The sequence below is a fragment of the Triturus cristatus genome, chromosome 1_2 (assembly GCF_964204655.1).
Source record: "Triturus cristatus chromosome 1_2, aTriCri1.1, whole genome shotgun sequence".
NCBI lineage: Eukaryota > Metazoa > Chordata > Amphibia > Caudata > Salamandridae > Triturus > Triturus cristatus.
This window is the reverse complement of record NC_140580.1, coordinates 996211007-996232284: the sequence shown is the minus strand read 5'-3', so window position 1 is coordinate 996232284 and position 21278 is coordinate 996211007. Positions and strand designations below refer to the sequence as shown.

Genomic DNA, 21278 nt, shown 5'->3' with positions numbered 1-21278 from the left:
TGGTCGTTGCGCCAGGCTTTCTCGAGGGTGCGGCAGTTCTTCTTGGAGTTCATGAGTTTGTCGGTGAACCAAGAGGCTTTCTTGCTGCCGTGCCAGCTGGGAGGGGTCTTCAGTGGTGCGAGGACGTCTGCGCAGTTGGTGATCCATTGCGTGAGGTTGTTGGCTGCTTCGGTGGGGTCCGTTGTGCTGGCAGGTGGGTTCTGGCTGAGGGAGGTGGTGAGCTGGTCGGCGGTGATCTTGTTCCAGTTCCTGCAGGGAACCTGTTGCGGGTGGTGGTGGGTCGTGGTTCTTCTGAAGCTGAAGTGGACGCAGCTGTGGTCAGTCCAATGAAGTCCGGTGGAGTGGCTGAAGGAGATGTGCTTGCTGGAGGAGAAGACTGGGTCGAGCGTGTGGCCAGCGTAGTGGGTGGGGGTGTTCACCAGTTGTTTGAGGCCGAGGTTGGTGAGGTTGTCCAGCAGGGTGGTGGTGTTGCTGTCTTTGTTGTTCTCCAGGTGGAAGTTGAGGTCCCCTAGGAGGATGTAGTCTGAGGAGGAGAGGGCGTGCGGGCTGATGAAGTCTGTGATGTCTTCGCTGAAACGTGTGCGTGGTTCTGGGGGTCTGTAGATGAGGGTGCCTCTGAGTGTGGTCTTGGGGTCGGTGTGTATCTGGAAGTGGAGGTGTTCGGCGGCGGTGAAGGTGTCGTCGGAGCTGGTCGTGATGCGGATGGTGTTGTGCACGATGGCGATGCCTCCTCCAGTCTGGTTGACGCGGTCCCTCCGGGTGAGATGGTATCCGTCCGGGATGGCGATGGCGATGTCGGGCGCTGAGGAGGCGTTCATCCAGGTTTCCGTGAGGAAGGCGACGTCTGGTGATGTAGTGTCAAGCAGGTTCCAGAGTTCGATGGCGTGTCTGTGGACGGAGCGGGTGTTGAGCAGGATGCACTTGAGGTGGTTGCTGTTGTTCGGCTTGGTGGGTGCGGTGCAGGTGCGGAGGCAGGTGAATTTGCAGGCTTGGCAGGTGAAGGATCCGTGGGTGCATTTCGGGGTGGCTCGGTAGCATGCTGGCGGTCGGCCGGTGTTGAGTGCGTTGAGGGTGGTGGCGTTGTAGGTCCGTCGAGTGGTCTGGCGCTGGCAGGGTCAGGGGTCTTGGCGCTGGGCGCGGGCCAGGCGCAGACGGGCTTGCCTTCGGCGCGTCCGCTGCGCGGCCTCCATATAAGTGGGAGTGGGAGGGAGGGGCAGCTGGGAGGCGGGAGCGGGGTGGCGAATGGGGCAGCGGGGGACGTGGCCTCAGGGTTCAGCGGCGGGAAGGTGGACGCGGGGGGGGCGCGGGCTGGAGTGGGGCCCTGAACGAAGAGCGGGTCACAGTTAAGGGCACAACAGAGCGGGGTACAGAAAAGACACTATTCTCCCTTTTTATTAATGATGTAGCAAACTTTTTGGCTGCCACCTACACTGACGCCCCTGTTTTAGCCAGCAGGAAGGTTCAGATTTTAATGTTAGCAGATTATACTTTTATCATCCCTAAAACACCAAGTGGCCTACAATATGCACTGCGAAGATATGAAGAATTTTGCCATCTTCGTGGCCTAAAAGTTAATGCTGACAAGACGCAGTTCATGACTTTTAACCCACATTGATCTTTTAAGGGCAGAATTTTTATGGATGGGTGTCCCCTTGAGCAAGTCGACGCATTTGCCTACTTGGGCATCAAACTACAGAAGGACATGGGATGGAAGTTGCATGTAGAAGCCATGGCACTAAAACGCACACAGTTAGCGGGCACTTTAAGAAAGGAATTTAGAACTTCCCTGACAAAACCACTCAGCCCAGTATTACAAATCTAGAACGTCAGTGGTGAGCTCGGCCCTATATGGTGCGGAGCTCTGGGGCCTGGAAAACCTGTTGCTGCTAAGTGTTGTGGAGAATACATTTATGCAAGAGATAACCAGCCTACCGCAAAGCAAACAGATTGTTCCTCTAAGGAGCGATCTAGGTAGAAATGCTATAGCAGACCTTGACAGGCTACGACCTTTTCTATACTGGCGTAGGATATGGTGCACGCCGGAACTGACCTTATATGCGGAGGGTCTAAGGGACGTTATTGATGCAGGCCAATTCCATAAGGTTAGGTGGCTAAGAAATCTGAAGGGCCTTTTTTATGGAATGGGCCTTGTACATCTGTGGGATAGCCTCATTGACTCTTTGTTCCCGACAAAAGATACGCTAAAACAATAGACGATTGATCCAACGCGAAGAATATAGGTGCCATGATTCCACCTCACTCACAGGTCTCTTTCTAAAGATCAAATCTTGTCCAAATCTTGAGCTGTATTGGGATGCTATTAGAAAGCCTTTGGACCAGAAACTGTATTTCCAATTTAGATCAGGGACTCTGCCCTTAAATTGTTTTAGATCTAAACTAAATGGGCCACGAAAAAGAATAACAAATGCAACACATGTGTAGACCAGATAGAAACTCTACCACATGTACTGTTTGTATGTCCTGCATATGCAGGCCCGCGCAAAGTATGGCTGGCGCAAACCTGCAGGAACATGGGTACAAGGTCGTGCTCTACTGCCCTCCGTATTCTCTGCACAGATCCGTCGCTCAGATATGCCATTCCAATAGCAAAATTCCTTAGGTGGATGTGGGTAATTTGTGTGCAGCTAATTACGCCCGAAACCTGAAAAATAAACTCATCCATTACCTATGTATGTGCAATTGGCCTAATGTTAAGTGTGGGCCTCAACTTGCTCTTTTATGCCTTCTCGGTGATCAATTGAGATTTTTTGTAATTACTGTTTTTTTTTATGCTAAATCATCCATGAACTAAATGTATTGGTTGTATTGTGACTTCTGATGACTGCCTTGCCATTTTTCTATACAAATTTTTATTCAAGTTTTTATCTTCACATTGTTTTTAAATTTTTATCTGTAATTCTTTTATGACGCGTACTGTCGAATAAAGCATCTTTTGAATCGAATAATTGCAACAGCCCGACCCAAGACAGAGAGCATGGATAAGGCCATCTTTCCGAGCACCGCCATCATATATGGCTGCTCCAGAGAATCTACGGGCTTTTCAGCGTCTAAGTTCAAGAGGACCTCCGGCTCCCAAGCCTAGCACTATCTGCCGAGCAGCCCATCAGCCACCTCAGGTTAAGCCTCGTGTCCCTGTCCGGCATAACACTGGATTGATCAGGAGCAACTAGGGAGCCCACTACCTGTGTGAGGTAGTTTGCCTGGATTTTTGCTAGAGTCTCCGTTTTCACGTTTATCAGCGGGATTGGCTCATGGGAGGCACACTCTTCCCGGCGGTTTTCCTTCTTTATGTATCAGGATAGTCGTTGCCTCGCTGAAGTCTGGTGACAATCTTCCAAGCTTCCTAGCTAAGGTAAACTTTTTAATCATCTGCCCCACTACTTTGGACTTAACATACTTTTTGAATTCAGGTGAGAATGTATTAGGGCCAGTGGACTTGCCACAACGTAACTGGGATATAGCCCCAGCCATCTCCCCCTCAGTAATCTTCTCCAGCAGGTCCCTCTGAATAAGATCAGAAGGGGGGGAACAGAAGATGTCTAATGAAGTCATCCAGGTTGCCTTGGCTGGCCCTGTGGAGCCCCTCTAAGTAGTCAGCGAACGTCTGTTCAGTCTCCCGAGGGATCTCTCTCAAATATTACTCCCCTGTTCTAACTACCCTCATTCACCTCTGACCCTCTACTTTTCTGGCCAACCAGGCAAAGAGTTTACCTGCCTTGTTGCCTACTTCTTACAATCTTCCCTGCGTTACTCGGAACTGGGCTCTGTCCTCCGGACGTACCAGGGCTGTGTATTCCTGTTTCACCTCTTCTATCCTATGGTCTAATTCTCTAGAGGGAGAGGTGACATAGTCACCCTCCCACTATATTAGCTTCTCTTTGAGCTTCCAACATTCCACATCCCTCTCTCGTATCTTTCCCGCCTAGCATACAATTACCTGTCCTCTAGGGACGGCATTATATGCTTCCCATAGTCGCCCTCAGATTGAACGAACCCCTTGTTTTCTGTAAAATACTGAAGTGTAACAATCAATTGTCTAATGTCTCTGTTCCCAGGCAGCAACCACCACGTCCCCCTCAGCCCCGGTTTGCCCATTTGAACCACCATGTTCAGTGGTGAGTGGTCTGATATCCCTCAAGTGATATAGTGAGTGTGGGTGAACCTGCCCGTCTGGTGTCTGGGCATTAGGAGATAGTCTAGTCTTGAAAGGGTGCCTATGGAGTTGGCTGCGTTGGAATACTGGTGTTGTGTGTCTCCTGCCAGAGTTCCACGAACCCCATGACCTCTACAAAGGTAACCAGTAGCATGTCCGCCCTTGGCTTCTCACTTTGCTCACTTTGCCACTGGCTTCAAGCTAGCCTGGCTGATGAGGGTTGTTACCCGAAACCGGTCCCAGGATGCTTGTTTCCGGTCCAGGGAAGACCTGGCTTGGCAGTTCAGGCTTGACTGTTCCCATGAGGCACAGAGTCCAGACTGATTTGCATGTAGCTTGGTCTGAACTGGGGTGGCAAAGTGAGCTAAAGAACAATGGTGGATTCAACCCAGATCTGTGACTGGGGGTGAGTGTCTGAAAAGTTCAGCGCTCCGTCCATCATCTCCTTGTGTTTTCTTTTTTCGCCCTTGGCCTCTCTCCACACCACAGGATCCTGTCAAGTTGTGGTCACCCCCAATGGTTGTCAGCTTATCTGGGGTGCCCGCTATTCCGGACCCCAAGCGCTCTAGGCTCTTAGACTGTAGGCCTGAAGGAAAATACCAAGCTCCTAACACCCACTCCTTACTATAGCATTGCCTGTGTATTGTAGCCTGACACCCATTCTCACTGACCACGGTTTGGTGACCTCTACAGGCTAGGGTTCCTGCCTAACCTTGTTCTGCATGTACCAAAAAGATGTATCCACCGCGGGCCAGGAATTTACAGGTGAATGTCCTGCAGCAGGTCTATATCGGCGTCGTGCTGAAGCAGGCATTTCCTTACCGCCCTCTCTTAAGCTTATCACTGAGGCCATTTATGTTCTGGGAGAGGAGCTTCAGGGTCTGGTTTCGATTTGTGCTCCCCACCTAGCTCCTGATACAATACGTACGTCTCCAGTCCCACTCTGCCAGGTCCTGTGCTGTAGCCTACAAGCCCTCAAACAACTTCACCCCGCCCCCCCCAGATCCCGCTTCCCAATCATCTCTCTGCTGGCTTTACACTACCCACCTCCCCAGTGCCCAGGAGGCCTGTCACCCCTACTTCATAGCTGTATCTTAAGTAAAAAAAAATTCTCTGAGTAGGGGCTGTAGTCGCCTTACAACGGGGGAGAGGGCGTGGCGTCACCGCTAGACTACCAGCTTGCGCTTGCTGTGCATGCCCGTGGGACTCCCTTATGTTCCAGGAAGCCATGTGTATTGACCAGTTGCTTGTGGGCAGATAGCGGTTCCGCTGCAAGTTCGCAACCATGTTCGCCCTTTCAGTGTCTCAATAGGTACTGCGGCCTGTGTCTCGACCTAGGTTTCTGCCAGCCTCCTTGCTCTGGGATCTCATGTTTGTCCGGTGTTGCACAGTCCTTGCCCTATAGCCATGTCCATGCATCGGCTGCTGTGTTGGTGTTGAAAAAATGGTAGTGGTCTTGGTCCACCACCCGGAGTCTGGCAGGGACGAGAAGTGCATATTTTAAATTTAATGTCTGCAACATCTGTTCCACAGTGAAAAACGTTTCCCTCTGATGTTGGAACGTTTGAGTATGAATAGTATAGATATTCACCGACCACCCAGCACTCTATGGGCCTTCTCCATCGTGATCAGTTTAAAGGCTTTGATGTCCATGACCACCTATAGTAGCCAGTCCTCTAGGAAGAGGAGTTCTGCACTGGGGTCCTAGACCAGTTCCGGTAAACAACCACTCCTACATTATTGCGTCTGGAATTGCCCTCCGGCACCTCCACCGTGTCCAGCAGGCTTACCACTGTTTGTAGCAGGGAGTAGATGTGTTTCTCATATTCTGCAGCTGTGAGCCAAGGCAGACTCACTGTGTCCACCAGTTTGCTCTGGTCCACCCGAGGATGCCCCAGGTATAGGGCCACTGTGTCAATTTTGCCTACCATGGCAGCCTTCGTTTCCCCAGTGGCTGCCAGTATTGACGCTATGCGTGCCTCCAGTCCTGTGCCTGTCAGGAGGCTTGTCAGTGTCCCACGTGGCCTTTTGGACCTGCTTTGCCTTAGGCAGTGGACCACTATATAGAGTAATGTTACAGCAGGCTCCTCCGGGTCTGCGCCTCTACCACTCTGGAGCCCAGGGGCTGCCAGACACTAGGTTCCACTGCAACTCCCCAGGAGGCACCGCACTGTGCCACCTCTGCTCCCCATTCCCAAAAGGCTGATTCCTCGGTCCTCCGAAGGGGAGCACCCAGGCCAGCACGACCGCCAGCCTCCACGAGGTAGCCACTTCCCCACTACCATCCTCAGCTCACCACTACCACTGGCCTCTTTGGCATTGGGGAGTTAACATTCCCACTGCTCCGGACTCACTTTCTCCAGCACAGGTCCACTTGCAGCATCGCCAGGCTGCCTGCATTAATGCACTGCCCCGGGCTTATTGTCAACACTTGTACTCCAGAGCCTCCCCACCTCTACTGTCTCAGTCCGCATGTGGGGCAGGCAGTGCAAGGGCAGGGGGCTTCAACGGCACACCATCCCACTCCACCCCACCCCACCGTTGACTTGGGGCGCTCCTGCGGCCAAAGAAGCTGCCGTCTACGGGCTCCCTCTGCTCCTCGGGACACCAGGGGGCAGCCTCTTGCAGCGGAAGCGCTACCACACCTACAACTGTCACCCTGCAGAATTGTCCGACTCCTGGAAGCCGTTGCAGGCATCTCCGGCTGACTCTGTCCTCCAGCAGGGCTCCTCTCACCAGCGTTTCTGGGCTCCCACTCCACCAGGGACGCCCAGTGACCTCCTTGGGCCGTCTCGCTCACCCAAGTTGAGGCCCTGCACAGCTTCCACTAGGTCCACTTTGTGGACCGGCTCCTTCTTGGTGGTGCTCCCTTGTTTCTGCGGCTGCACTATCCGCCACCTTCAGGGTTGGCTGTGCCACTCTGCGGTTGTCAGCCCTGCCCAGTCTCCTACTTGGGCCGTGTCTGGCTCCTATGTCAGTACCTTGGGTGCCAGGGTTACCGCTTACCGTTGCCACCGGGCATGTTGCCGCGTAGCTTCAGTAGCTCTCGTCCAGCGCCATGTTTGGCTGGCCACGCCCCCCCTTACTTGGTTTTGCTTTCCTTCAAGAAGATAAGTTATAGACCTTTCTTCCATTCCCCACTTAAAGCAAACACTAGCGTAGATGCACAAATGCGTCCCCGTTTTGAGAAATATGTGCCTGGGTTAATCACCAGCTACCACAAGCACACGTTAAGCTCTGCGATGACCTAAAGTAAGCCTGACTCCTTGAAGTATCTCAAGGTGCAGCCCCCTCACAATGTGTCAATCATTATTTTCTCTTTTTGTTAGATGGACTTGTTAGAACTAAGAACATAATTTTGCATTCTTGCTGTGGAGACTAAACAAGGAACTAGATAGACTGTGTAAGTGAGATAAAAAGGGATCTATGAGTAGTGCTAAAGATTTTAAAAGGTACAGAAGCATCCTTTAATTAGAGTATTTTATCCCTACTTATTGGAAATGGCATAATTAAACTTGATACTGTTACATATTTGTATTATTCTATTTTCATAATCATAACTTTTCTTTTCTGTTGCAGACTATAGTGCTATCAGTTATAAAATAAGCACATGTGAGAGACTTGAGTCCAGGGAAAATATTCATCAACTATATGAATTTCTTAGATATGCGTTGACCATGATAGCGGTGATGAATTACCCATATGCAACAGATTTTATGGGACATTTTCCAGCGAACCCAGTAAAGGTAATGATTTGCTAAAGCTGGGTACTTGCAGTTGATCAGTTTGCTTATCTCCATTTCTTGGGATATAGTTCACTAGATTTGTACAGCATTTGCTATGTAAGGTGTGTGAACAGCTATTACAAATAGTAGATTTCACCATAGAATTACTCAATTGTATCCCTTTTCGAAGTATCTTCTAGACTTACTATGAATACTGGTTTTCATGTTTTTACAAAGATGCTGTCACTGTTCAAGATGTGTCCACCTTGTGGGTAAAAAGAAGCTGGAAAGAACCTCTGGACTCTGCATATCTGGCTGGCAGAGTCACACAGTGTGGAACAATGTCCTTTTTGCCAGCTAACTGATTTGCATCACTGAAATATTCAGACTTTGACAGTTTGGCAGAAAAATGTTGGTTCAAAATGCTGGGTCTGCTATTGAGTATGAAACTTTTTGGTTGCAAAAGATCTATACATGACAATTTGTTATCCTGAAAAGCAGTAGAAACATAATTATAAGGGTAAACTCTCCGCTATACCTCCTGTAGTAGACTGTCACACTAGTTTTAGGGTGAATGGTTTAAATGCATCCATGAGAATGTTACCCAATCCGAAATATCTGTGAACACCCTAGCACCGTTGGAAACATTGATTGCTGAGGCTATATTACTTTCACAACAATCTATTTAAAGTTTGCAGAATTGAAAAATGCGACTGAAATAAGTATCATGTTTTTTTTTTTTTGACAGACTTACTGTCATCTTGGGCCCCTACTCTTCACGTAAGATAATTGTAGACAAGGCTGTGCCGCAGGGCTCATGTCTGAGCCCCACCTTGTTTAATATCTACATGGCTCCTTTGGCTGGGATTGCAGAGCGCTTTGGGTTTGATATAATCTCATTAGCGGACAACACCCGGCTGATGTTTACACCAGGCCATGACCTGGTGGCTGAAAAAGAACGTTTCTCCTCAGGCATGTTAGCCATCTCAGACTGGATGAGTGAGAATTATCTCCAGCTGAATGCAGATAAGACCGATATCATGCTGTTTGGCAAAGCCCCTTCCATCTGGGCAGATGACTGGTGGCCTCATCAGCTGGGTGCCACTCCTGTGCCCAAGCAAGCAGTAAAGAATATTGGGATAAAACTGGACCAAGCCTTAACAATGAGAGAGCACATGTTGGCCACCATTGTCTTATTTTACCACAACCTACGCTTACTGCGCAGAATTTTTCCTTACCTCCCTACTTCTGCCCGTAGAACTCTGGTTCAGGCCATTGTAATAAGCAGACTAGATTATGGCTACACTCTGCTGGCTGACCTCAGTGACTCGCTGATCTCTAAACTTCCGGATGTTCAAAATACGGCAGACAGGCTTGTGCTTAACTGCCCTTCTGGCACTTTCTCGGCGCCTCTTCTGAAAGAACTACACTGGTTGCCCCTTATTTTAAAATCTGCTGTCTAACATATCTGGCTCGAAAGCCCTGTTGTGGGTCCCCCGCATTTGATTACCGCGCAGCAGTGGAAAGGCATTTTCCTATCTCGCACTCGTGTACTGGAACAAGCTTCCTCTTCACTTTCGTTCCCGTCCAAATTACTGTAAATTTAACTCAAAGCCCACTTATTTTAATCACCTTCATCAACTCTTGATTTTGTTCTGTAACAGCGCCGAGATGCCTTTGGGTGATTTGTGCGCTATTTCCAAGTCAAATTAACTTAACATAACATGCGTGCACTGCAGTGTTTCCTAACTGATAGATGTGGACCCCTTCTAAATCACTACTAAAATCTAGGGACCCCCGCCTAAACAACCTTTACAGTTTGAACCTCAAAACAAAACACAAAAATACAGAAACAACTATACATCAAATAAATGCACAAGCTATAAGACATTTTTTTTAATTCACAAACCAAAAAAATGCAAAAATAAAAATTTTAATGGAAAGGTTGGAGCTTTTCAAAATGTATTTTTATTTCTAAAATGCAATGTGATATTCTAAACTCCATCATATCCCTTTGTCTTTTTTGCTCCTAATGTACACTTTCTCTTTGTTGGTGCATATCAACAATTTACTTGAGGCCACTAGTCGTCTACACTTAAATCTGTTTACTACTCAATTTGCCACCTTAATTGCCTCAAAAACCATTATGCTTTTTAGACTTTACGTTGGTCACATTCTTCAGTTTTGATTTTTCTGTTCATATGCTTTAGTATTCTGCTAATATTTAATTTACTAAATAGTTGAGGACCACCTGAGCAGCCGTCGCAGACCCACAGGGTTCCGTGTACCCCAGGTTAGGAACCACTGAAATTCTGTATACGTGTAGAACACAGTTGCAAAGTTAAGCATAGCAATTGGTATTTGTGTAGTGCGAACTTTGTCAAAAGAAAGAAAAATGCAAAATTATGTCTTAAATGAACTTAAGCAACACTAAGGATTATGTATACATGCATATTAGCCCAAGCACTAATTTATCTCACATTACTTTTCACTCATTGTAAGGTGCAAGATTACAAGTATCTCATTGAGGTTTATAAGGAAGAGGGAAACAACTGATAAATAATTTGAGAATATTGTTTTAAGAATCAAGGTTGATTATTACATTTTAAAGGTATTAATGAATTGAAAACCACTTTATAGCAATCCGTATTTGATCAACACACAGTTAGTGAAAGTTGTCTAAACATAATCAATCAATCAATCAGGGCATTGTAAAGCGCGCTCTCAAGACGCCGGGGGGGGGGGGGGAACCGCTCCGTTCATCCGAAGAGCCAGGTCTTGAGGGTCTTCCTGAAGGTGTCCAGGGAGGGGGCGCATCTGATGTCTACCGGTAGCTTGTTCCAGGTTTTGGCTGCGATGTGAGAATGATCTTCCACCTGATCTGGTTGTGCGGATCCGTGGGATTTCAGCCAGTGCGGGGTTGGAGGATCGCAGGTTTTTGTTGGGTACGTGGAAGTTTACTCTGTCGTTGAGGTATTTTGGTGCGCTGTTGTGCAGGCCCTTATAGGCGTGAGTGAGGGTCTTGAAGCTGACTCTCTTCTCCACGGGGAGCAAGTGGAGTCGCCGCAGGTGTTGGCTGATGTGCTCGTGCCGGGGGATGCCGAGGACGAGTCTAGTCTCGGTGTTCTGTATTGTTTGCTGTTTGCGGAGCAGGGACTTGTTGATGCCGGCGTAGAGTGCATTGCCATAGTTGAGTTTGCTGGTGATGAGTGCGTGGGTGACTGTTTTCCTCGATTCGGGGGGATCCTTAAGACAGCAAACACTATTTAGTCTATTATTCCTTTGAATATTAATAGCCATTCCATTCCAACAAACTTTATTTCGGTCTAAAAGACCTTAAAAAGTGAACAATACAAACAATAATAATTAAAATACATAGAAAAGCAAGTATATAAGCATAAAATGAGAAAAAGCTCAGTTAAAAACTCCAGTAAAATTCATCAAGACAGAAGGAGATTAATAAAATTCAGATACTAGTAAGCGACCACAGATTGCCCCTTATCAAGTTGGTAGCTTCAAATTTCCATTGTGCAAAAATATTGATGTTTGGAATATAACATATTAGAAGCTGGTTAAAAGTAAACTGAAAGATTAAAATAACTATGATAAATAAAAAAAAATGACAAAATGGGGACTATAAAAAAGATATTTTAGACTTGCAAATCTGAGTTTAACAATGACCTCCGATTGGGCCACATAGAATTCAAGAAGCGAGAAACAGCAAAAACTGTGGGTGGGTGGGGAGTACATTTGCAATAGTCTGAATGCCTCCACAAACTGCCTGCACCCCAGGTTCCTGCAAAGGAAGACTAGCCATCGCCGTCTAGCAATTTTGTACCCAGGACAAAAAAGGAAAACATGAATGTCAGTCTCGTTAGGGCAGATACATGCAGGGCACCCCAACGGGGAGGCTTTTGACCATTTGTTCGTGAAGGCACGAAGCGGCAAGGTCCCTAGTCTAAACTGTAAATAAAGTTTCCTTGCCAAGAAAGGTTGGATGACATCCAAAAAGTGCTCAAAGTGATACTTGGCCTTGATGTTTAAGACGCGAAATCGCCTGACACGCTGCTTCCGGATTGCTCCATAGGTTTGGAAGGCCTAGCTTGTAGCATGTGCCCCTTATATATGAAAGCCATGGCAGATTGCCCGCACCCGGAAGGCCCAGAATCTCCTTAAGGTCTAACTGATAACCTGTAAGTTCCGGGGTAACCCACAGTCTGCTCCAGAATGTTAATGGGCAGAGACCAAGCTCCTCTGCTAAGGGTCTATTACCAAGATCCATACGTAAAGGAATAAGAGGGGTACTTGGTGGAAGACCCAGCAACTGCCTCAAGAAGCTATTTTCAGTTTAGACATTCCATCGGGGGGACAATGCCCCCAAAGCTCAGCCCCATGTATTACAGCGCTCCTGATTAGCACTTTATAAATCTCGGCCACCGTGTCAGCCGGTTTACAGGAGGAGCGCCTATAAGATTTTAATACACCCCTACTGTCTGGGCAAGTTTGAGGCTAGCTTTAGCAAGTTGTGGGCCCCAGTTAAACTTTTCAGACAATTTGACACCAAGATAATCAAAAACTGTCACCCGCTCTAGCAAGGTACCATTTAGAGAAGGGTTAGGGCGGTAGGTTTTAGCTGGATTAAAAACCATAAATTTGGTTTTAAGATTGTTAAATCTCCAGCCCCCTAGTTGCACAGAATGTTACAAAGCTATCAAGAACTCTCTGGATGACCATTGGTGACTTGGAGAGGAGCAGGGTATCATCCGCAAACATAATTGCGGTCACCTTGCTATTCATCAGCTTAGGGGCATCATTGTCCACTACCTTAATTGCACAGTAGTACCTCAATAATGACGGATGTACGATCCCTATTTTATGAGAAGCTCAGCAGTCACAAGTTTAAATAATTCATATTAGAGTTTAAATTAGATAGGGTTTTAGATGGGGTTCAGACATTTTAATCTAAAATATATGGAACCAAAAAAATATTAAGACTAGCATGATGTGAATAGAAAAAGATTTGATGTATGGAAACATGGTTATTGTTCAGTGGAACTTTGTTTTAATTACCTGGAGTTGGTTGGAGTGTGGTACAGACTGTTAGCTGAATGAATAAAGTATAAATTTCCCGGCTTCCTGCCGCGCCATTTTCAAACTGCTGAAAACTGGAGTCCTCTGCGAGCCGAGAAGGGAGGAGAAGCGACCTGCTAATGCTCCAGTCCGCGGCACGGAGTGGCTGGGGAGTAGGTGCAATGGAGATCGGCGGGAGCGCTGGACCGCGAGAAGCCGCCTGATCCGTTGCGCACAAGCCGCGTCAGACCCTGGTGGTACTCTAAGTCCCAGGGTGCCTTGCAGTCCAGCCCGACGGCCTCAGGTGTGGGGGAGGAGCCTAACTCGCGCTCAAAAGCGCTGCTGTTTTCATCGCAGCGCGGGACGCGCGCGGGCCGCGCCCGGGCGAAGCCTGGGCCAAGGGCGGGCCCGTCCTTGCCCGTCATTGACAGGAAGAGACAGGGCAAGGCTACCCCACTGGATCCCAACCATCTAGCAGTGGACTTCGAAGATCTTTTCCAGTGAATGTGGCAGAGTGGTACCTGATATCTAATGGAAGGATCTCTGTGAGAATCACCCCGCCTTGGCAAGTAGACTGGTCCCCCTTGCGTCCCCCCCCAATCATTATAAACTGTATATGCTGCCAGCTCTTGGTCGATTGACTTTACTTATGTGGACAATAATATATTGCTTAAAGGTTTGTCTGTTTGACTATTGCCCGGTAGATTGGATTTGTTCAAAGGGAGGTTATAGTGTGGATTGTCTCTTAAAATTACATCATGGGGAAATGCACTTGTGTTAATAAAAAGACCCGAGCCCAAGCTAATTCCTCTTCACCGCCCCTTCCAACCTCAATTGATAAAATGCTACAAAGGGCCATAGGTGCTGTTACAACCGAAATCGAACGCACTGAAAGGCGGCTGTCAATTTCCCCTGAATTATCCGTTCCAACAGTAGATTTGCCTATTCCCAATACCACACCCGCCATATCTTCATCTACTGGTAATGCTTCCCCGCCCCCTCACAACAGGCAAATGTTTCGACAGTTGTAACTAGAAAGGGGGATGAGGGCGTTGGCACTCGCAAAAATGGGAAACGTAAGCAAACAGTCGGGAGGGTACCTAATAGTAAGAAGGCAAAAGTAGGGAATGAGGCAAGCATAGAATGTACACCCATGCTAAACCCAATGTTAGAATGTACTGTTACCACTGGTACAGATCCAAAATACCTACCCTGGGCCAAGACGCTATTGGCAGACCTGCTGACCCAATTTAGAGTTACTCTAAAGGAAGAAGTTGCCCCTCTAGTTGCCCAACTAAATAATTTGACACCATTGGGGGATTCAAGGCATATGCAAGACAGCACTAAAAGTACACAACCCGTGAGGGGGGGAGGTTCCAATTGCCTGATAGATTCTAATACTCGGGCTTCCCTAGACAATCAGGTGACATCTAGGACTCATGACCCCACTATACAGCCGACCACCACCCAAGACACCAGTTGTACTATTCAGCACCCTGATGCACAGCGAGTGCAAAAACGGATAGTGAATACAACGATGAGGATATCTCGCGGTACGGTTGAGAATAATGTCATAACCGATACCACGCAGAGAACTCACCAAACCACCACTAGTATAACAGGGCCATGTACAAGCAAAGAAGAGTCGAGGAGGGTAGAGGGTCCAGCAGGTATGCTAGGAGCAGCTACCCACCCAACCATAAACCTTCCACCAGCATCAGCACCCTATGTAATTATCTTGACAGGGGTCCCACTACTTAATAAAACTCAGAGGGAGTCACACCTAGAACTGAGGAACAAGAGTTTGTTCTGGTTAGTAAAGCACAGACAGTTCCCCTATGAAAGGGCTGAGGAAATCTTAATGGTGCGGAGAGTTGATTGGGTGGGACCTAGTAAAAAAACAATCCAAGGGGATTGTGTGATTATTGTAGGAGAGTAGGGTCTGCTTTCTATGTTCACCCCCACTTTTTGCTTTTGCTTTACTGGTTTTCGACTTAGATGTGGCTGTGGGCCTGCTAATCAGACCCACAGCCCTGCTGTTCTCTCTCTAAATTAATACTATGTACTTTAGGTACATAACCCATTTGGATAGGATCACCTTATTGGCCCCTGTACAGTGTACCTTAGGTACCCAGGGCATAGGTGTACCCTAGGCCTACCAGGGGCTGCAGCATGTATTATGCCACCCCTGGCCTGGCCTTCCATTATGACACAATTGGCTGATCACTCAGCTGGGGCAAGGTCGTGTAATCACCCCTTGCTTAGGTGTAGTATTCCTATACCTATCTTATATATAGACACATGTGTACCTATCAGCCACTCCTATGGCAGGCCTTAACAATCCTGGAGGCAGAGTGCTTGGTAACATGTGAGATGGTGCTCTAGCATGAGCTGAGCCTGTCTGCAGCTTTCGGAACCATGTCCTTACAGCTGTTCTATGATATAGCCTACCATATACTCTTAAAGTGCCTTATAATCTTCAACGGTTATGGTAACTATGGTTTGGCTGTATCAAAACATGTCGTGTAAGGTGTCTAACACTTTGGAATAATATCCCCATCCCATTTCTGGGGATGAGAATATTATCCCTCCCTTCTAGTGGGAGAAGACATGTTGAAACCTACTTACCCGGTTAAAGTTAACCAGAGCCCCAGCATCACAAAATGGATGCTGCTGCCACGACACAAGTCTGACCTCCTGCTGCTGGGAGTGATCCCGGCAAGGGAGGCTTGGACAATAGGTTTCCTGCCTTGGGAGGTGCGAGCACCACCCCAGACAGGCCTTAGTGTATTGGGGCAGGGAGGGATGAATGAAACGATACACTGCCTGGGGCACACAAGGTGTCCCATGTATAGTCCAGTTCAAACCGGTGCTGGGGCACTCCAGCCCCAGTCCTGGCGCGAAACTGGACAAAGGGAAGGCGGTGTAACCACCCCCCTCCCAGGTCCCACCCATAAGGCGTGACCTAGCAGGCAACCCAGCCCCCCAGATTAGTATAAGAGTGGTAGCTGGGCCCCAGGAGATTAGATTATCCTGAACCTGCAACTTGAACAGAAACTCTGGACCTTCGACATTCGACGAAAGAAGAAGACTGAAGAATCTCCCTTGTGGCTACCCTGTGCAAACAGGCACCATCAAGAGACTACCCTTTGCTGAAGTCTACGAGGGACCGACTACAGAGCCCGCCAGAGCCTTGACTTCCAGACTTCTCCGACCCTGATCCACATCCACAGCCGAGCTGAGATCCGTGGAGGCGACGAGAGACGTGGGACCGGCTACATAGGAAAAGTGGCGAGTATCTTCCAGCGCAGCTTCTGAGGTACCCTCGAAGTTGTGCACCGGGGATTGAGAAGCCCCAACCCCAAGCACCATCTGCACCGAAGATCAGCCCCCCACACTCCACGAGTCCTGCGTGGGACCCTTCTGCATTTTCCTGCTTGCCGCGTCTGTCCGGTTGCCTGCCCGTTGGCTAGCGGCCTTTGTGACGAAACACCTTCAAATCTTCACTGCTGGTTTGGCTCCTCCAGACTGGCTCCCGCTCCTCTGCAAAAGAGAAGCACCCCAGACCTTCCTGGTCTGCACCAGAAGCAAGTCCTCCATTCTTCGTGGGTTCCGCTTGCCAAGGCTTGGTGAGTCCTAGTTCAACTTCGACGCCGCCGACAGCAAGAGCCTTCGTGGGACAGCTCGCCTCCTGGTCCTGGTCGTCCTCGACGTCTCCTGGTACTCGTGGCTGCTGCGACAAGCTTCACCCTTCACCTGCAATCTTCACGACATTGACTGGTTCCTTCCTGGTTCCACGTGGTCACTGGCTAGTGACCTTGACTCTGTCCCTTCTGCTTGCAGGTACCCTTCCTTCTTGATCCCGGCCTTGGGATCCACCGGACACTCTGCACTGACTGCCTGTCAGCAACTTTCCTTCAGGCATCCATAGAAGTCCACGACGAAACCCGACGCAAGTTCACACCTATGCAGAGTGTCCTAAAACTGCTTATTTCAGAACTGTACTATTTCTATCGATTATACGCATTACGCGTGAGTGTTTCCACTCTGCACCTAAATCCCATGGGCCTCCCACTTCCTAACTGTTGGTAGTGTAGTGTAGCCCCAGCGATTCCCTAGGCCTATGCCTATCCTATTTCCGTGACAGTGGTCCCTATACCACTTCTTTAGTATATGGTTTGCGTGGCCCCTAGGGCCTAACTGTATTACTTACCTGTGTGACTTAATGTATGCTTAAATAAGACTGTGTTGTAATTACCTCGAATCTCATAAAGAGTGCTGAGGGTTTGACTAGAATAAATACACTTTATTTTATATATATATCTGTTGTGGTGTCCTTTCATTTGGTATTCAAGGGATTATATATGGTATCATAGCTGGCTTCACATGCCATTCAGAGTTTAGCCTTAGACTGCTCTTGTCCATGCTACCACTAGGATAGCTGGTCTATAAGGTTAACTTTACAACCAATCACCATAAGGGTTGTTTGGACTGATATAAGGTGTACACTAGAACTAGTGACATCATACATCAGGCCAACTTCTCACAATTATCAACTTTAAAAATCCCCAAACTGTACGCAGGCTTATAACTCATAATTCCAGCCCCACAGAGCCCCACACAGAGGTGAGAGCTCTCTCGCTTAACCATTTCTACTCTCACTGTTATAATACTCGTAGGGCAGAGGCAACCTCAGGGCAAGATAGGCAGCCGATTGACCATCAGAACGCTAATCACAGGCACCCTACTATTAGATCTCCTTTTTTAGGTCTCGCTGGCGTTGCAGCGCGAAGCGCTGCCGCCAACGAGACTTATTGTCGCCGTGTTTGCTCCCAAGGGAGACAGACCAGGGCACGCGCAGCGATCGGGGTCTGTGGATGCGCAGACGCACAGACACACGCGCGCGCACACACGCCTAACGCGTGCGCACACACCTCGTTGCTGACTTGCTCCACGGAGACAGCTTGTTTTTCGCTTGTTATTATTATTGTGGGGAGGGTAGGTGGGTTCCGATATCACTACTCGACTGCCTTATAGACGCAGTCGTGCTCCTACGACTCATCTCTCTGAAGGCTGGGAGGAAGTCAGTCACCTCCCGACCTCTGCCCTCGGACTATCCCTTCCGTCAGAAAGTGCCGGGCATTTTCCCTGTAGTTCTAGACCCCCGCCGCGTCTCACATTCCCGGGCGTCCTGATCTCCACAGCCCCGTCTGTGCCTCCACCTGCCCCGGGCCAGTGTTCACACTGAAGCTTAACATCCTCCCTCGTGCTATGGTACACGCCAACGACAAAGGGGGTGCCAGGCAAAGCTCGTGAATTCTGCACAACCAATGCTACGGCTCGACAGCAATTATCCTACCTGGAAACTCGCTTGAAGTTCGGAAATATGTAAGTAAGACCGTCACGAATTCCTTTCTTGCTTTGATCGGGAAGTTTTCTCAACAGTTAAGCCCCGTCAGCTGTGTTTCCCCTTTTATTGTTTATTAGACAATTATCTCAATCCAGATTTTAAGGGTCTCTAAGTGCACCGTGACTTTGCTTTATAATTAGTTTGTCAAATATTTCTGCTCAGGTGTCTGTTTTATTCCTGCTTTTTATTGTTTTCGTGTAGCCCCCCTGTCGCTTAATGGCTACTGCACAGCTCTTTTAGAAGTAAGGTTGCACGTGATGAACGAGACAGCACGACAGAATGTGGCTGCATTGTTGAGGAATCTTGTAGTTCTGAATTTATAGCTATAAGCAAGGCCGCTGAAATTGGAAGATTGCGGTTGGCGGCGCAATCAGACCCCTCCCGCCTCCCACCACATGCTGAAGCGTCTTTGTGTCGTATATTGGAAGTTTGGGCTATTGGCGTTGCATTACTATTAGCAACGCCAATAGCTCAAACTTTCAGTAATGCGAGACCTATTGCATTGCAAATGCTTGTTTAATTTGCCTGTACATAACCGACTTGGGACATTAGAAGATGTGGACTGACTAGTGGGGACAGTCGAACTGGGTCATCCAAGGAGCACTATGAGGCATCTGAATGGACGAGTGGAGCCAGATCATGGGGGAAATCCTGCATACAGCTAGTAAGCTGAAGATCCTCTCCTGGAACGTGGCTGGCATCAAGGGTTAACTTTCCTGCCCTGATTGGGGACTCTTCGTGGACCAGTACGACATTTGTATGTACCAGGAAACATGGGCAAGGGATGACTGTACAAGGGTCGGATTTGCAACATTTAATATACCAGCTGTCACAAGAGAGAGGGGCAGGCCGTCGGGGGGTTTATCTATCTGGGTCGGCTCACATGTGGGCTGTACAGCTAGCCCCCTGCACACTTCCTCTAGTGATATCCAATGTGTAATGCTCAGCTTTCCCACTAAGATGAAGCTTGCCCTTATTAATGTTTATTCCCGACCTGTAAGTGTGAGTAAGGAATCACCAACCCTTGATGTACTAAACTCCTTTATTCCCACTGTCCCGCTGAATACGAGGTTGATCGTTGGGGGTGATTTTAATTGCCAATTTGAGCCCTTTCCTGGTATTAATGATTAAATTTTTAGTGAGGAGGATTCCCAATGGACTATTCCTGACCCGCAAATCCAGCCGATCAAGTCTTGGTCCCCCCTGGTACTCCAAATAAATGCAATTCTGCTAAACCACTCGCTGAGAGCCTGTAATGGCCGCACAATCTCTGATAGGCCAGGGAAATTAACATTTAATAGAATTGGCCAAGCCTCTCTTTTGGATTATATCTTGGTGGAGACTAGATCATGGCATAGGGTCCTCGACTTTGCTGTCTTACCACGACACGACAGCGACCATAACGCATTGGTGTTGTTTTTAAAGGTGCCGGATTCAGGATTGATAGTCCACTTCTTGAGAATAGGTTATTACTTACTAATAACAGAAGAAGAGTTAAGTGGGGGGCAATAAAGCAAACACCTGAGAAGCTGAGCGCTCTTTATGAAGTAGTTATACCAGTTTTGCAAAAACTTAGCAGTATTTCTGCTAATGGGGATAATCTAGTCCCCATCAATCAAGTCAGAGAACTCCATAAGAGCCTGTCAACTAAACTAGCTGATATTTTCTACCCGATAGTGCGCCCAAAAAACCCAAAAGCTGTAACCCAGTCATGGTTTAATGATAAATGCCGAAAGGCAAAACGGGCATTGATAGTGGCTATCAAGGCAAAAAATTAAGCTCCTAACGAAAACTACGAGGGCTTTATATAAAGAGGCTGTCTGCCAAGCAAAGCACTCCTGGGAAGAGAATAAATGGGAGGATATAAAAACGGCCCTATTGAACCGGGACATGAAAGAATTCTGGACCATAGCCAGAACAGGTACACAGGAAGGCAATTTAGCCTTAGAGCCGAATATTCCAGCAGAAAAGTGGGCAGACCACTTCCAGGCACTATATAGAACGGAATTCGATCCCGGTACCCACACTGGCAGCCACATGGCCACTCAAGGGGACTTGAGTATAGACAGCGGCTGGGTAGCTGAGGTGAGTATTTCCTCACCTAGGCATTCTGATGGGGTGCCTGTTGGGATTACCCTTCTGGAGGTTTATAAAGCAATCAAGAAACTCCCTGCGGGCAAAGCACCTGGATTAGACAGGCTACCAGGGGATTTGTTTCGAGAAGAGCCAACAATCTGGGGCCCCTACCTGTGGGTACTATTTAATGCTATAATGAACGGCATGTCGATCCCTGATACCTGGGCTGGGGCAGAAATTGTCCCAGTCTTTAAAAAGGGCTCTCCACGACTCCCTGCAAACTATAGACCGATCAGTTTGATCGATGTCACCCAAAAATTGTTTGCACGGATTCTTCTAGACCGAATCCAGGGATGGATGCAAGATAATGACATTATAAGCCCCTATCAAGCTGGATTCAGGAAGAACACCTCCACCGTTGACCAAATATATAGACTCCAACTTATACTTTGGAAAACGGTGAAAATGGAGGGTGGCAGCCTCTATTTAATTTTCGTGGACCTGAAATCGGCTTTTGATCTGGTGCCCAGAGATAAACTATGGGGGGGCACTAAGAGTTATGGGGATTCCCTTTTACCTTCCAAGTATGCTTATTAAGCTACATGAAGCTAATTATGCCCGAGTAAGATGTGGTAGAGGGGGAGAACTAACCTCAAGTCTCCCGGTTGACAGAGGGGTGAGGCAGGGCTGTGTGCTTGCACCGACTCTGTTTTGCCTCTTTGTCAACGCACTCATCGCCCAATTAACTGAGGTTAAGGACAACGATGCCCCCAAGCTAGCAAACTCAAAGGTTCCAGCATTGATGTTCGCTGACGACACCCTA

At 48.1% G+C, this 21278-nt stretch overlaps 1 protein-coding gene across 1 annotated transcript in view; it reads left to right on the top strand.

The window, feature by feature from the left end:
- The window catches only part of DPP7 (dipeptidyl peptidase 7), a 1979246-nt gene that overhangs the window by 767559 nt on the left and 1190409 nt on the right, over positions 1-21278 (top strand). Inside the window, exon 6 of the mRNA XM_085611261.1 lies at positions 7754-7920. Within this exon, the coding sequence (XP_085467387.1) occupies positions 7754-7920 (167 nt within the window). The remainder of the gene's footprint in view (positions 1-7753; positions 7921-21278) is intronic.